At 51.6% G+C, this 16,757-nt stretch overlaps 1 protein-coding gene and 1 long non-coding RNA gene across 2 annotated transcripts in view; both read right to left on the reverse strand.

Annotated features, from left to right (window-relative positions):
* Window positions 1–21: 21 nt before the first annotated feature.
* Window positions 22–6,294, reverse strand: CCND3 (cyclin D3). The gene is made up of 5 exons (XM_084753051.1): window positions 5,928–6,294; window positions 4,837–5,052; window positions 2,184–2,343; window positions 1,547–1,683; window positions 22–1,123 (listed from the first exon to the last, which is right to left on the reverse strand). The coding sequence occupies exons 1-5, from the start codon at window positions 6,123–6,125 to the stop codon at window positions 956–958; spliced, it is 879 nt and encodes a 292-aa protein (XP_084609177.1). The 5' UTR covers window positions 6,126–6,294; the 3' UTR covers window positions 22–955.
* Window positions 6,295–9,079: 2,785 nt separating this feature from the next.
* Window positions 9,080–16,757, reverse strand: part of LOC311581086 — an 85,469-nt gene continuing 77,791 nt past the window's right edge. Inside the window, exons 4-5 of the long non-coding RNA XR_014773649.1 lie at window positions 14,974–15,085; window positions 9,080–9,215 (exon numbers count right to left, since the gene is read on the reverse strand). This is a non-coding gene — a long non-coding RNA (uncharacterized lncRNA). The remainder of the gene's footprint in view (window positions 9,216–14,973; window positions 15,086–16,757) is intronic.

Consider the following 16,757-nt stretch of genomic DNA (forward strand, 5'->3'; position numbering starts at 1 on the left):
CACAATCCCAGTGACCGCAGGTACCAAAGCCAATTTTATTCCGAAATCTTTATTAAGGCAGCATGATAGAAATGGGCCACCAGCCCAAACCTTGTGGCCTGAGGAAAGACCTGTGTCCATAGGGCTTGCTCACTCTCCGGATAGCGCAGTCACCTCCACAGCACCCATCCCTTCTTAAACCCTCTGCTGGGAGATGAGGTGGAGGGCTAAGGAGAGAAAGGCATGGCCCCTTCCCAGGCTGTAGCAGCTCCTGGGCCACAAAGCGCTAGCAGAGGGCAGGGAAACAGCAGCCACCAGGGTTACCACTTCTTGCTGGATACAGGCCTCACTGTACCCTCTTACAGTTGTAGTCAAAGCAATAAATTAAAATGACCATCAGCACCCCCCTCAAGATCCCTCAATCCCAGAAGCTAAGCAGAAAGCAAAGCAACAATTTGGGTTCTTGCTCTTCTGACCAAGGCCTAGGCTGTTCCCTCTAAGAGCCGTTGGGAGTCCAGATTGCACGGTGGCCATCTTAGGTTGGCTCTTCATGCAAATCTTGTCAGGATGCTTGAAGGACCTGAATCCAAATGCAGTGACCCTAGGAGGGACACCACCTTTGGAAGGTCCTGGGGCGTTTTGGCAATTAAGAAGATAAAGAGCCTCAGAGGAGGGCCTCCAAAAGGAGTGCTGGTGTGTGGGTGTTACCTGTCTGAATTTCTCTGACCAGCAAGACCCAAAGCAGCCAAAGCTGGTCCCGTGGGCTGGAAGAGGAGCTGACTGGCCATGCTGACACCCTCATGACCAGCCAGCCCCTTAGTGCACACTGTGGGGATAGGCAGGACCTGGCCCCTTGGGCTTTGTAAGGGGAAGAGCCCCCCTCTTCAGATACGGCATGAATTGTTCCTACAGGCAGGGAGGGGGTGGCAGGGGCCCCTCCTCTGCTTGGTGGCCACCTGACGGGGCCTGTCCCAAGCTACAGGTGGATGGCTGTGACATCTGTGGGAGTGCTGGTCTGACTGGGCCCCTGGCTGCTAGAGCCCCGGGGGGCTTTAGGCACCGGGCTGGGGACCGTCTGGGCAGCTTCCCTGAGGCTCTCCCTGAGCGCAGCTTCGATCTGCTCCTGACAGGCACGCAGGCAGTCCTAAGAACAAGGTCATCCAGATGAGATTCTCCCACACACAACTGACAACAGGCAGGTGCAAGGGAAAAGGCCACCACCCCTGTGCACCGGGAAGTCTGAAGAGGTTAGGCCACAGCCCAGCCCAGGAATTGGGTCTTTAGTTCTCAGAAACTGGCAAGAGGATGTGGCAAGGGTGTGAGAGCAGCCCTGCATCTGACACCAAGTCCCCCACCCCTGGCCTCAGCACATCACTTGGGCAAGAGAGGGGCATCTATGTGCAGTGAGTGCCCTTCACCCCACCCAGGCCTCTACAGACTGTACCAGGAGATAGGCACAGAAGCAGGCAAGGGTGTACAATCGGAGTTGGGGGGTGGGGGGCTAGTGCTGCCCTCTGCCGGGGATTCAGGGGAATAGCACCACTTGTGAATGGGGCCTGAGACTTACCACTTCAGTGCCTGTGATTCCTGCCAGAAACTCTGTGAGCTCATCTGCAGACATGGAGCAGGCACCTAGGCCTTGCACTGCAGCCCCAATGCTGCCTGTGGCAATCATGGATGGAGGATACATTGCAAAGGTGTAATCTAGTAAAAGAGAGGGAGCCATGAGAAGAGAGCCATCTTTATACTTCTTACCCCTGGTTACAACACACCAGGCTGCAGAAATACAGCACACTGGGAACCCACAGTGGTGGGTAGGGTGACTCGGGGCCAAGGGGAGAAAGCAGCTCCTAGGGAGGGGGAAGGGTTGGGGTGTGTGTGTGTGTGTGCACGTGCGCGCTTGCGTGCGTGTGCGCGCTTGCGTGCGTGTGCGCGCTTGCGTGCGTGTGCGCGCTTGCTCGGTGCTGGCAATCTGAGGCATGCACACTATCACTGAACCATTACATCCCAGCCCAGCAAAATTTCTATCTACCCAGGTTGGACCTGGCCAGGAACTAGAAAATGCCCACAACTCTGGGGTGAAGACCTTGGGCAAGTCATCTCTCCCTGTACTCCCAGGATCACCATAGATAGCCCTGAGCACTGAAACCGTCTCCTGGCCACTACTTACCCTTCAAACCTGACTTCCCCAGATTAGCTCTTACCTGTAGCACAGAGGGCCAAAAAGGTCTGGGCATGCTTTTTGACCAAGGCCTGCCGGTCACTGGGCAGAGAAAGGCGGTGCAGAATGAAGACCAGGAAATCATGGGCGATCACAGCAGCTAGGTCCCACTTGAGCTTGCCCAGCACCAGCACCTCCCATTCCTAGGGATTGGAGAATGAGCATCAAGTCAGTGGCTGGGAAAAGGGGTGAGCCTGGGACAGAAGGTTCACAGCTTTGCCTCTGGCTTCAGGGGCCGGCCCTGCGGAATAATGAGCTAGGGGCATTTACTTAAGCATCTATTGATCGTCGCCGGGTGCTAAAACGACATGGCTTGTCCCTTTGATCTGACCATGAATTTGAGGCTGGCGTACATAAATTGAAGGAAAAGAACTCTTAAATTCCAAGGGCTTGGAATCCTCTCCTTCCCCAGCCCTGCATCTCAGCCGGGTCTTAAAACACTAGGAGCATGAGGCCACTCCTAAGGTTCCTCAAAGGGGAGGTTGCCCAACCCAACCCACACCCCTACTGTGGGACACAACAGGGGTGGGTCCTGTCTCAAGACAGAGAGAGGCCAAGACAAACAGGATGAATCCAGATGACCCCTGGGGAACCTATCCAAGCCTACATAACCATTAAGAGGCCTTAGAAAGAGGCTAAGGAGCCCCAAGGCCAGTCAACTTTGTCTGAAGTTCCTAGACCTGGCCTGACTTGCATTTCCGAGTTGCACACAGGAGGATTTCTTCATTGTTTTATCTCAGGAAGGAACTCATGGGTTTGACTCTTCATTGAGGTAGAAATGACAGCCCCACCCAACCTCTTCCAGGCCCCCCAGCAACAGCTGTCCTTCTCTTTGTCCCCATGACCTAGGTGTCAGCCCCAGGCTTTTTACAGGACCCCACAGAACCAGCCTGGGCTAGAGGTATTAGTAAGCCAAGGCTTAAATTCTGCACCCAGGGCTTGCCATGGTAACCAAACAGCAATAGCCTCCAGGGAAGGATCCAAGAGGCAAGCAGGAGTGTGTGGGTTCCTCATTGGGGTCACCCTCCCCGATATCCAGAAGACCCAAGAGCCCGAGCCCTACTTCAAGAACACAGTGGCTGGCAGCATACATCTCCTCCCTGGTTTCAAAGACGCTCTGGTTGGAATTTTCCCCTCCTTTCTTGGGCCCCAGCCTCTGCTGTGCATGGATTTAGACTGCTGGAGTTCTTAGAGGTCCCTCACAGCCCTGACCGCAGGCCACTCACAGCTCAGGCCTTGAGTAGGAAAAAGACTTTTCATATTCTAAAAGACTACACACATACACACACACACACACACACACACACACACACACACACACACTCATGTAGACCACCCTAATCTCTTCCCAAAGAGGAAGTTGTCTACCCCCCAGCCTCAATCTCTCAAATAAAAAAAAAAATCATCTTGCTCCCTGGGCTCTGGAAACTACTAGATTCGTCACAAAGAGGCTGCGGGGGCCTCCCGGATTCCCGACTCAGGCCTCCCATCCGTGAGAGCTCCTTGAGAGGAAAAGGAATCCAGTTCCCCGACTCACAGCAGTCAGGGGCCCCAGTACCCTAGCTTCCCAGCCAGCCAATCACATTAGTCTGCCTGCTGCCCTCCTCCCTAGGAGATGGGGCCCAGAGACTCCTCTCAGGGTCAGGAAAGGCTTGGCCAGCCACAGAGCAAGGTGGAGGGAGGGCGGTGCCAGCTCACCCACCCTCTCCCCCAGACCCTGTGGGAGATGATGTTCAACGCTCTCATCCAGATCCAAGCAGTTCCTTCACCTCCTCCCTAGACTCCTCCGGGGCAGGGCAGAACCCAACCGATTTTTGCCCCGCCTGGAGGAGCCCAGCCCAAGTTCCCAGCAAGAGGCCCCAAGGAGCCACTTCCCAAACCACAGGAGTGACAGCAGCTCCCCACAGGGTTATGAAAGCCCTTGGTCTGAGTGGGAGGGCCAAGGGACCAGCATCATTATCACATCGGAAGCAGCTGCAGCTCAGCTCCCTGCCTGCCTGTCGCAGCTCTGGCCTTTGGCTGAGAGGCAAAAGGAGAGAGACTACTTCTCCGGCCCAGAGCAGCTGCTCCAGTTTTTCAGAAGGAAGACAAGTAAGGGAGGGTTAAGAAGGAGCTGCGTGTGTCTTTGGGGACAGAAAGGAAAGGGATGAAAACACCTCAGCACTTCCTTCCAGCAGTCAGGGCTCGGCTTTAATCAGCTCTGGGAGGCTTTTCCATCACAAAGTCCACACGGGGATAAAGACTCATGCAAGGCAGCCCCCTCCCCCACGCGAAGCACATTCCACTCCGGTGGGGGTGTTGCAGACATGCCCTACTGCTGCCAATAAATAACTCACGGTGGCTCTGTAAACCTGGAGGCAAAGTACTAGTGTATAGACCCGCAACCGGACTTGTCCTGGATCCCCACTGCGGTCAGGGGAAGGGGGTTCATTTAGTTTAACGCCTGCAGCTGAAGCGCGAGTACCACACCACACACGGCTTTTGTCTCACCCTAGTTCTTTTCCAAAATACTAGCCAGGGGCGAGGTGGGGGCGGGGGTTGGTAAGGGAGGGAGTGATTGAGCTTGGCATTCCTTCTTCTAGTACATAGGGCGACAGTATGTTGAGAGCGGGGGCAACGGGGGATTCCACACGCACCCGCAACTGCCAGGGAGCCACCGCTTGGTCCGTATAGATGCAAAGCTTCTCAATAGTCAGGGGCGTGGTTTCGCGCAGCTTGGAGGCCAGCAACAGGCAGACGGTACCTAGAAGCTGCAATTGCGCCTTTCGGGTGGGGACGCAGGACAGGTAGCGATCCAGGTAGTTCATGGCCAGAGGGAAGACATCCTCCTCGCAGCGCTGCTCCTCACACACCTGAGGAATGGCGCACGAGTCACGGCTAGGGAAGGACCAAGTGAAACACGGCAGCATGGGGGGTGGGGGGTGGAGGGAGAGTGGAATGTGGAGCAAAAAAAAAAAAAATAAAAGGATAAACTTACAGTGACAAGTATCAATAACCGAGGAGGATGCGCCCTCCCCAAGGCGACCCCCCCCCCCACTTCCTCTGCATGGTCTCCTCCCCGCCCCGGAGTGGGGGGTGTAAAAGCGAGGAGCCCATGCTCACCAAGGATTCTAGACTCCCCTCCCCCACGGCGAGCGGAAGGGGGACGGAAGGGTCACCTAGAGAGAATTGGGACCTTACCCTCATTACCAACCCCCCTACTGCACACCCACTCCCAAGGGGAAGGGAGGGAACTCCTGCCGCGGTCTCTCCCGGACTTTTCATTTCCCTGTGGACCGGAACCAAGCGCGCGCCACCCCCACAAGCTTCCCCCGCCAGAACCCCGCGACAGACACAGGAACCAGCTCTGGGGCGAAGGCGGCCGAGCCCAGGGTTTCCCAAACACGCTGTCCAGAGAGCACCGAGCGAGGAAGGAAGCAGGAGACACCGAGAAAAGCCGGAGGGGAAAGAATGGCCCTTAGCCCGCTTTCCCGACCCAAAGTGAAGCTTGGTTACAGTGCCAAGTAACAGAAGAAGCCGATCAGGATTGGGGAAGGGAAAGGGACAGAACGCAGGCAGCTGGAAAGGGTGCCTGTGTGAAAAGGCCAGGCCCTGCAGTCTGGGCCGCCCAAGCATCTTGCAGATTGTGGTCGGGATCCTCAAGCCGGGACTGGGCAACTTCGATTTGCCCAGACCCGGAGGTGGGGGTGGGGTGAGGAGAGAAGAGGGGACCCAATCGGGGCCTTACCTCCAGCATCCAGTACGCCAGCATCTTCCGCATGTGGGGCTTGATCTCCTTTTGCACGCACTGGAAGTAGGAGGCTCGTGGCACATAGCGCTCCTCCAGGCGGAGCAAACTCTGCAGGACCCGCTGGTCCCCCAGCAGCTGCGGGTCGGGCCCGGCCCGGGGCGCATGCCGGGTGCCCTCGCAACACAACAGCTCCATCCTTCGACGGCTCACGGGCGAGAGCAGGAGTGCGGGCTGGCGAGTCCTTGGAGAGGCGACGCGCGTTGAGGGAGAGCGCGGGGTGCGGGCGGGTCTGGCGCTGGCGCTGGAGCTGGCACTGTGCGGAGAAGCCCCAGCCCGCCCGCCACCCGCGCACACCGCTTCCCTGACAGGCGCCCCGCCCCTCGCGACGATGTAGCAACCGTGGAATGCTTCGACGTCACAACGTTCTAAAGGGGCGGGGCCGAAGACGGAAAGGGCTGGCGGGCGCTATACCCTCCCTCCCCGCAGCCTCATTGGTCCGCTGGGCTCCGGCCCGCAGGCTTCCGGGCCCTCGGGGCCCTCCTAACCAAGAGGGTAGAGAGAACTTTTCTGGGAGAAAGTCCTCTTCCCCATCAATGGGCCCTTTAGCGACTCTAGCCACCCAGGAAAGAACTAGTCGCCAAGTTAATTCGCGTATGCGCCCCATTTCATTGCTCTAGGGAATGTGGCAACAGCTGCGTAGTTGGGTCACTTCCCCCTAAGGTGGGTTCCAAGAATAGACTGAGTTGGGCTTTATTTTATTTGTGTGTTTGTTTGTTTGTTTATTGTTTCTCGAGATATGGTTTCTCTGTGTAGCCTTGGCTATCCTAGAACTCACTCTGTAGACCAGGCTGGCCTCGAACTCAGAGATCCGCCTGCCTCTGCTGGGATCAGAGGCACGCGCCACCACGAGTTGGACTTTATTTTGCACTGTTAAGTCTTTCAGGAAACCTGGCTCCAGAATCTTATCTACTTGTCGACGAGTTCTGCAGGCCTGCAGCAGCATCTGGTAGCTGATCAAAACTGTAGTTTCTGGCCAATTCGATGACTTAGAGGGTAAAGGATCCTGGCACCTGAGTGATCCCTAGTACCCACATGGTGGAAGTGGTCCTCTGACTTCCACACGTGCATGTGCACGTGTCTGCACCCCCACCCCGTGTGCGTGCGCGCGCACACACAAATTATACAAATGAGAAGAAAAAGAAGAAATGCAGTTTCTCAGGTTTCAAGGTTGGTCTTGGAAGTATGAGCAGTGTTGGTCAAAACCAGCATATTAAAAGCCATTTCAGAGCTGGATGTGGTGGTGCAAGCCTGTAATCTAGAACCAGGGAAGTGATGGCACTCTGGGAGTCATCGGGGTGGGTCCACTACACAGACACTTCAAAGCCAGGCTGGGGCAATCCCCCCCCCCCCGCCCATCTCCACCCCCCCACTACGGACTCGCGTACAAGAGAGAGAAGCTGCGGCTATATCTCAGGTGACAGAGTGCTTGCCTAGCATGCTCAAAGGCCAGGGTTCAATCCCCAGCACTGTAGAAACCAGAAATGAGGCCCCACATCTGGAATTCCGGCACTTGGGAGGTGGAAACACCAGGATCAAAAGTTGGCTACCTAGCTGGGCATAGTGGGGCACACCTGTAATCACAGCACTCAGGAGGCAGAGGCAAGCAGATCTCTGTGAGTTCGAGGCCAGCCTAGTCTAAACAGCAAGTCCAGGACAGCCACGGCTTCACAGAGAAACCAAAAAATTAATTCATTAATTAAGAAGTTGGCTACCTAATGAGTTCAGGACTAGCCTGAGTATATAAGAGCCTATCTCAAAAAAACAAACATAACAACAGCAACAATAGCTTATGACTTTGAAGCTGACAGTAAATTTCCAGACCAGCTTGGACTAGAACGAGACCCTGTCTGTGAATGAAACAAAACAAAAATAGCAAGAGAATGCAGAATTGGGCATGATGGGCCATGCCTGTAATTAAACACCTGGAGGGGCCAGGAGACCTGTGGAGAATTCCAGGCCAACCAGACCCACATCAGAAGACTCAAAAAGCCTGAGGGTAGTAGCACACGCCTTTAATCCCAGCACTTTGGGAGGCAGAGGCAGGTGGGTTCTGTGAGTTCAAAGCTAGCTTGGTCTAAACACAGAGTTTTAGGTCAGCCAGAGCTGTATCATGAGGCTGTGTTTCAAAAACAAAAATAGCCGGGCCTGGTAGCGTACGCCTTTAATCCCAGCACTTGGGAGGCAGAGGTAGGTGGATCTCTGGGAGTTCGAGACCAGCCTGGTCTACAAAGTGAGTCCAGGACAGCCAAGGCTACACAGAGATATCCTGTCTCGAAAAACCAAAAATCAAAAACAAAACACCAAAAAACAAAAATAGAAGAAAATAAGGAATGAGGAAGAGAGGAAGTAAAGGAAGGAAAGAAGGAAGGAATATGTCACACAGACACTGCTCTCTCTGCTCAGCCCAAGTGAGCTTTAGAAAAGAAAAGTACAATATATACACAGGGAGGCCAGGCCCTCCATACACTAGGCACTGAGGCGAGGGGTCAGAATCCGCCACTGCAACCTCATATGGGAAAAAAAGGAAGAAAGTCACCACCCCAGTGACTTCTTTGCTCTGATGGTGTCTTACTGTATAGCCCCACGCTGACCTTGAACTCTCCCTCTTCTTGCCTCAGCTTCCCAAGTGCTGGGATTAAAGGCATATGCTTATTCCAAACTGTACCAAAAAAAAAAAAAATTGAGGAGGGCACATTTTTTAAGACAGAGTCTTATGGAACCCAGGCTGGCTTTGAAATTAATATTGGAGCTAGATTTGATCTTCCTGCCTTTACCTCTCAATTGCATGCACTACCCATACTAACATCCTATTGGTCTTTTGAGACAGGGTCTCACTATGTAGCGCTGACTGGAGATAGACCAGGATAGCCTCCAGCTTGCAACAATCCTCTCAAATTCTGGGATTACAGGCATGCACCACCAAACTTCCTGTCCTTGAGGGCAAAGACAAAGTCTGTGTAAACCGTGTATCTTCCGGATACACCACCTCCCGGTAAGCACCAACAGAAATGGGTCTTTGTTTGTTTGTTTGTTTTCGAGATAAGGTTTCTCTGAGTAGTCTTGGCTATCCTGGGCTCCCTCTGTAGACCAGGCTGGCCTCGAACTCACAGCGATCCACCCACCTCTGCCTCCTAAGTACTGGGATTACAGACCTGTGCCGCCGCGCCAGGCTAAGTAATGGGTCTTCAGTTCACATACTGTATGCGCCTCCAGAATGACACATACCTAAAATGTAATAAATCAATTTTCGATCACAACAGCCTTACAGGAGGCACATGGTGTTGCCCATTTGTTGGATGCTATACTCAGATGGACTTAAGTTACCATCAAAGTAATTTCTGGAGACAGGCTGCAGTCCAGTCTAGCTCTGGAGCTCAAGCCCTTGCAGGAGTGGGCACTGAGGGAGGGAGACAGAGGGAAAGAGGTATGCTAGGGCTCAAAGCTAGGACTTGGTACACACTCAGCAGCTGCCCACAGCCGTTGAGGTACCTGTCTAACCCCGTGGCTTCTCTGCATTTTAATAAGCTTGGGGACCATTTTATTCGAGTTTGGAAATAAAACAGGGGCCAGGCATGGTGACGCACACCTTTAATCCCAGCACTCGGGAGGCAGGGGCAGTTGGATAGCTGTGAGAGTTCAAGGCCAGGCTGGTCTACAAAACAAGCCCAGGACAGTTAAGGCTAACACAGAGAAACCCTGTCTTGGAAAAAAAAAAAGAAAGAAAGAAAGAAAGAAGGAAGGAAAGAAAGAAAGAAAGAAAGAAAAAACAGGCAAGGCAGGAAGAGCGAGATGAACTGAAGAAAAGAGAAAACCTTGCCTTTTGAGTTAGGATCAGCAATAAAGATCTTTGAGCATCCATAGAAAGGAGTGGGAGGGTCTTCAGGAAAAAAACAACAAACAAAACAAAACAAACACCAGGGAGAAATCCCATAGTGCCAGGGCAAACATATTTTGGATGTGGAAGAATGAGGGAAATGAGAAAGTAGCGGGGCATGGTGGCGGCACATGCCTTTAATCCCAGCACTTGGGAGGCAAAGGCAGGCGATCGCTGTGAGTCTAGACATCGAGTCCAGGAAAGCCAAGGCTACACAGACAATCCCTGTCTCGACAAACAAAAGTGTGGAGGCTTAGCAGTGGAGATCTGGGAGCACTAGCCACCTTAGCAGGGAAGATCTGGGAGCACTAACAACCTTAGCAGGGAAGATCTGGGAGCACTAACAACCTTAGCAGGGAAGATCTGGGAGTACTAACCACCTTAGCGGGGGAGATCTGGGAGTACTGGCCACCTTAGCAGGGGAGATGTGGGAGCACTAACCACCTTAACAGGGGAGATCTGGGGGCACTGGTCACCTTAGCAGGAGAGATCTGGGAGCACTGGCCACCTTAGCAGGGAAGATCTGGGAGCACTGGCCACCTTAGCAGGGGAGATCTGAGAGCACTGGCCACCATAGCAGGGGCGATCTGGGAGCACTGGCCCCCTCATTCTATTGCCTCCTGTGCTGTCCCATGGATGTGGGTTGACTCATTCTCTGCTAACCTATTAACTGAGAAAAGGGACCCAGAGGCAGGTGATCCCAGAAGCAATCTTGGATAGCTGCTGTTCAAGAGCCCCTCCGTCCCAGGCTTTCAGGGCCAAAGCGCAGGCCAGCTACACAAAGCTGGCTGCTGAGGGAGCAGGTGGCTCCTCAGCGGGACTCCTGTGAGGTACACTGACCTGCCTCACCGTCACTGCTCCTCAACGAATGAACTAAGAATTCAAAGCACCAAAGCAAGGGCTGGGAATGCAGCTCAGTTGGCAGGTTGGTTGACTAATATGCATGAAGCCCTGGGTTTAATTTCCAGCACTGTGTGACACCAAGAAAAACTGGGCAAAGACAGGTGTAGTGACGCACACTGGAAATTGCCACACTCAGGATGTGAAAGCAGTGAGATCAGAAGTTCGAGGCCAGCGTGGGATGCATGAGACTCTATCTCAAAATAAAGAAAATAGGAAGAAAAGAGAGAGAGAGAGAGAGAGAGAGAGAGAGAGAGAGAGAGAGAGAGAGAGAGAGAACTGAATGTGGTGGGGCACACAACCTTTAATCCGAGAGGCAGAGGCAGGTGGATCTCTGTGAGTTCGAGGCTAGCCTGCCTCTACAAAGGGAGTCCAGGACAGCTAAAGCTACACCAAGAAGCTCTGTCTCAAAAAGATTAAAAGAGCCAGGTGTGGTGGCGCACGCCTTTAATCCCAGCATTTGGGAGGCACAGGCAGGTGAATCACTGTGAGTTTGAGGCCAGCCTGGTCTACAAAGCGAGTCCAGGACAGCCAAGGCTAACACAGAGAGACCCTGTCTCAAAAAAAAAAAAAAAAAAAAACCACGCAGAGGGACAGCCACTGGGAGTAAATCAAAGTGCTTTGGGCCAGGTGCACCCAATTAGGAAGTTACTCAATGAAATGGTAAATTAGAGGAGAGCTGGGCTACAATGTCACGAGCCAGAGGGCAAGCCCGGAGGAAGAACACTGTGACTCCTTCCTCCTCCCACTCCCTCACCTCTCAGTCACTGGAATGTCTCCACCTGAAACCCAGAGGGGCAACAAAATGACAGGTGAGGCCCCTTGCCTCACAGGTACCTTCAGACTCACTGTGACAGGGACAAAGCAGGTCCAGGACTAAGATGAGGGGATACCACCCCAAAACAAGAAAGTGGACAAAGCTCTGGTATGAGGCCACTTGAGTTCAAAATCTGGTTCCATGCCCCATGACTCTGAGGAAAGAATGGTTCTGTCTTGTTTTAGAGAACAAATAAAACAAAGAGGAGAAAGTATAGTAAAAAATGTATGTTGGGAGCCAGCTAGTGCCTGTAATCCCAGCACTCGGGAGGCAGAGGCAGGCCAGTCACTGTGAGTTCGAGGCCAGCCTGGTCTACAAAGTGAGTCCAGGACAGCCAAGGCCACACAGAGAAACCCTGTCTTGAAAAACGAGAAGGAGGAGAAGAAGGAGAAAAAGAAGAGCAAAAAGCAAGCAAGAAGGTTGGACTTGGAAGGCAGAGGACAGCCTTGTCTACAGAGGGAGTCTAATCTGTTTCAAAAAACCAAACCAAGCAACCAAACAAGCAGAAAAGAAAGAAAGAAAGCTGGGATACAGCTCACTGGTTGAGCACTTATGTTGGTTTCATCCCTCATGAGCCCAGAACAAACAGGACAGTTTCCCTGGTGCATCCCGAACACTTAGGTGGTAATTTTAGTAGATCCTGCTTTGCCAAATACCTTCTCTAAGGCTAGGACTAGGAGCTTTAACACATCTGCTTTGTGCTATTAGATGCTGTTGGTGCACTCTGAGAGGCCCAAAGGGGATATGACACACACCAAGGGCAGCTACCCCAGCAAGTGACTGCCCACGCCACCCCAGATCCTGAGCTGGAGACCAGCACGCACACCTGAGGCCAACTTTCTGGTGCGTCGTCCCACAGCGGGTTCCAGGAACCGAACCCAGGTCTCTAAGTTTGTCCAGCAAGCGCTTTTTGCCTGCTGCACCATCTCAACCGAACCACCTTGCTGGTCCTTTTTTTCTTCAGATAGCATCTCATGTAGGTCAAGTTTGCCTCTAACTTGATGTATATAGTTAGGGATATAACCTTGAACTTCTTTTTCTTTTGAGGCTGGGGATCAGGTAGCTCAGGCTAGACTTAAACTTGACACAGCCTGATACCCCTGCCTCTACCTCCCCAGTGCAAGAATGATGGGGCATTGCACTGGGAAGCACATGTCCAGTTCGGGTACACTGGTAAACACATGTCCAGTTCACATATCGCTGGGGAGGGAACCCACAACTTCTACACACTAGGCACCTAGGCAAGCGCTCTAGCAAACAAGCTACATTGTATACTCCCTACGTTTTTGTTTTATTTTTACCTTTTTTCAGACAAGGTTCTTCTGTGTGCCCTGACTGGCCAGGGGCTCACAAAGTAGCCTAGGTTGGCCATGCTCTGACATCAGCTTCCCAAGCAAAGGGATTACAGGTGAATGCTACCACGAAGATACATTCGTAACCACTGTGCTGTGGTACTGGGGCCGCCTCTGCCATCTTTGCAATAAAGAAAGGGGCCCAGTGGATTCCCAGAACCACTGTCCCTCCTGGGTCACACCCCGGAGCTAAAGATTAACCAAGCCTGAGGCTACCTCTGGACTTTCTGTGATGAGGGAAGTAGCGCCTATTCCTTATCGACTAAGTCACTTTCACTCTTCTCTTATATGTATATAACATACTGTGTAAGAATATTAAAGGATTCCATCACTTACATACCTGGCTAGCCTTCACCTACATGTCGGGCTAGCCTCCAGTAGCAAACAGGCTGAGTCTTACAAACATTCAAAAAAGGTGTCATCACCAACTCAGAGAATGTCAAGACAGGTGACTTCTCAATTAATTTGATTTTATTAACTTTTATTTATTTTGATTGTACATGGTACTCACACCTTTTTATTTTTGTTTTCATTTTGGTTTTTCAAGACAGGGTTTCTCTGTGCAGCCCTGGCTGTCCTGGACTCTCTTTGTAGACCAGGCTGTCCTTAAACTCAAAGAGATTAGCCTGTCTCTACCTCCCAAGTGCTGGGATTAAAAGATTAAAGGCCTTTGCCACCATGCCCAGCTGGTAACTCATACTTTTTCTAGACAGGGTTTCTCTGTGTAGCCTTGGCTGTCCTGGACTCACTTTGTAGACCAGGCTGGCCTCAAACTCACAGCGATCCACCTGCCTCTGCTTCCCGAGTGCTGGGATTAAAGGCGTGCCACCACACCTGGCTTGTAACTCACACTTTTAATCCCAGCACTTAGGAGGCAGAGGCAGAGGGATCTCTGTGAGTTTGTGGCCACCCTGGTCTACATAGTAAATTTCAGGCCAACCAAGGCTACATAGTGAGACCCTGTCTCAAAAAAAGAAAAAAACGGGGGGCGGGGCGGAGTGGAGGGCTGTGGAAATGGTTTAGTGGTTAAGAATACCTACTGCTCGCCAGGCAGGCTGGCCTCAAACTTAAGAGATCCACCTGCCTCTGCCTCCCTAGTGCTGGGATTAACATTTATATTTTAGTGCACACCTTTAGTCCTGGCCATAGGGAGGCAAATCTCTGAATTTGAAGCCAGCCTGGTCTACAGAGTGAGTTCCATTCCAGGACAGCCAGGGCTTCACAGAGAAACCCTGTCTCAAAAAGCAAACAAACAAAAAAATAAACATTTTAAGTCTAACATTCACTCCACACAACCTCTGTTCATAATTTATAAGTCACTACGAAATGCAAAAATAAAATAAGTGGAGACGGAACAGGAGTGGGACCTACCATAGAGATCTTTGGAAGACTCCACCCAGCAGGAGATCAAAGCAGATGCTGACACAGACAAACTTTGGGACAGAATGCAGGGTTTTTAAAAAAAAAAAAAAATCAATAAAATAAAGTGCAGCACCAAAGCCAGGCTCTCTCTTCAGAGCCATCACTTCAGTATATCCAGTAGGCAAATGTGGTTAGCATCTCTGTGAACAAGCTCAGGGGTACAGAGAGACAAGAACTGGAGATACACTGGGCCTGGTGGCGCACGCCTTTAATCCCAGCACTCGGAGGCAGAGGCAGGCGGATCACTGTGAGTTCGAGGCCAGCCTGGTATACAAAGTGAGTCTAGGACAGCCAAGGCTACACAGAGAAACCCTGTCTCAAAATGAGAAAGAAGGAGGTCACATCAGGTCCAGTCTGTCCCCATCTGTGGCAGTGCACCCAGAGGCACTTCATGGGTAATGCCTGGGGCCATGACCCCACTTCAGAGAGGCATCCCAGGCACTCTCTGAGTGACCTGCCCTAGCTCCTTTCTCTTTCGCCTTCTCCCCCTCCCTCTTCATGTATCTTTGTGTGTGTTTGTATGGCGTGTGTGTGTGTGTGTGTGTGTGTGTGTGTGTGTGTGTACAGGCATACATGTGTCACAACACATATGAATAAGTCATATTCGGAGGGTCTCACCTTCTCCTCTGTTAAGATCTCGATTTTTATACCCTGGGCTAGCCCACAGCAGTGCTGCTGTTTCTCCTTCCCATCCCTCCGTGGGCACACTGGGTCTGCAGCTGTCTCTACACTGAAAGGAGAGCAGGATCAGACAGTCAACGTCACCCTGAAGTAAGTGAGTGTGAAACCAGCCTGCAATATATGAGACCCTGACTCAAAAGCAAAACATACCTAAGGGCTGAGGTATAACTCCTTGGTAGAACATCTGCCTAGCATGTTGGAGGCTCCAGGTTCAATCCCCAGCACAAGGGAAAAGAGAAGCAAGACCAGTATATGGACAGAAAGGTACCCTTAAGGGCATGGATGCAAGCCCGAAACCGCTGCCATGAGAGATGTTGATGTGACTCAGTAGTAAGGACATGTGCTGCCAAGCCCAAGGATCTGAGTTCAAGACCCATATGGTAGAATGAGAGATTCAAATCTCCTAAATTATCCTCTGATCTCCACACTCATATCATGATACCTCCCCCCACATTCACGCACACACGCACACATACTTAACTAGTTAATTAACGTAATTTTAAGCCTACAATTGCAGTACTGAAGAGGCAGGCAAATGTCTGTGAGTTCAAGGCCAGTGTGGTCTTGACAAACTGTTTCAAAAGCAAAACAAACAAACAACTCCCTCCCCCAAGTTAAAAAATAGATAAACGAATAAAAATAGTAATATATCATGATTAAGTTGACTTTATACTAACTACATGCTGCCTTACTGATTTTCTTCTTTTTTTAAAAAACTGGAGCTAGCATGACATTCTGTTACTATACTTCTGGGGGGTGTGTGTGTGTGTGTGTGTGTGTGTGTGTGTGTGTGTGTGTGTGATGAGACACAGGGTTTCCCTATAGAGCCTTGGCTGTCCTGGAACTAACTCTATGTAGATGAAGCTGGCCTGAACCTCACAGAAATCTGCCCGCCTCTGCTGGAACTGATGGTGTGAGCCATCACCATACTCAACAGGGTCCTCACACTTTAAGCCCTGGGGCCATCTTGGATTTCCTCCTTGCTTTGATTTCCTGATCCGGTCGCTGCCTGGTGGGAACAAATACCACTCCCTTCCATCTTAGATGCTACTTTTCCAGTCCAGCCACTCCTTTCACTCATTTGTTTATTCGTTTGTTTTGAAACAAGATCTCACCCAGTTCAGTGAGCGCCTGCTCCTCCTGCCTCCACTCAAGCGCAGCACCGGGGCCGTCCAGACCGTACAGGTTGCTCAGAATCTGCCACCAAACAGATTCCTTCACAGCAGAGAAAGGGGGGATGGCATTAGGAACCTGACCCCATGGTCTGATCATGTCCCATGCACACCTGGGGTTTGCTTAAAGTCTTGACGTTCTGTCTCAGAAAAGTACATACTTCTGCATTCTGGTCCATGATATCGCCCTAATTATTGTAGTGTAAAGTTATTGCTTCTAACAGAAAAATAAAGAACATTTTATTTCTTTTTAAACTGTTTTTTATTTTATATTTATTTATGAGGGAGGCACACACATCACTGTGTTCTTTTTTCTTTTCTTTTTTTTCTTTTTTTGGTTTTTCGAGACAGGGTTTCTCTGTGTTAGCCCTGGCTGTCCTGGACTCACTTTGTAGACCAGGCTGGCCTCAAACTCACAACGATCCGCCTGCCTCTGCCTCCCGAGTGCTGGGATTAAAGGCGTGCGCCACCACGCCCGGCATCACTGTGTTCTTGTGAAGAAGAAAAAACAACGTATAGGAGTTTGTCTTCTCCCACTACTGTGGGTCC

Source organism: Acomys minous (genome assembly GCF_964271855.1).
Source record: "Acomys minous genome assembly, chromosome: 13".
NCBI classification, from domain to species: Eukaryota; Metazoa; Chordata; class Mammalia; order Rodentia; family Muridae; genus Acomys; species Acomys minous.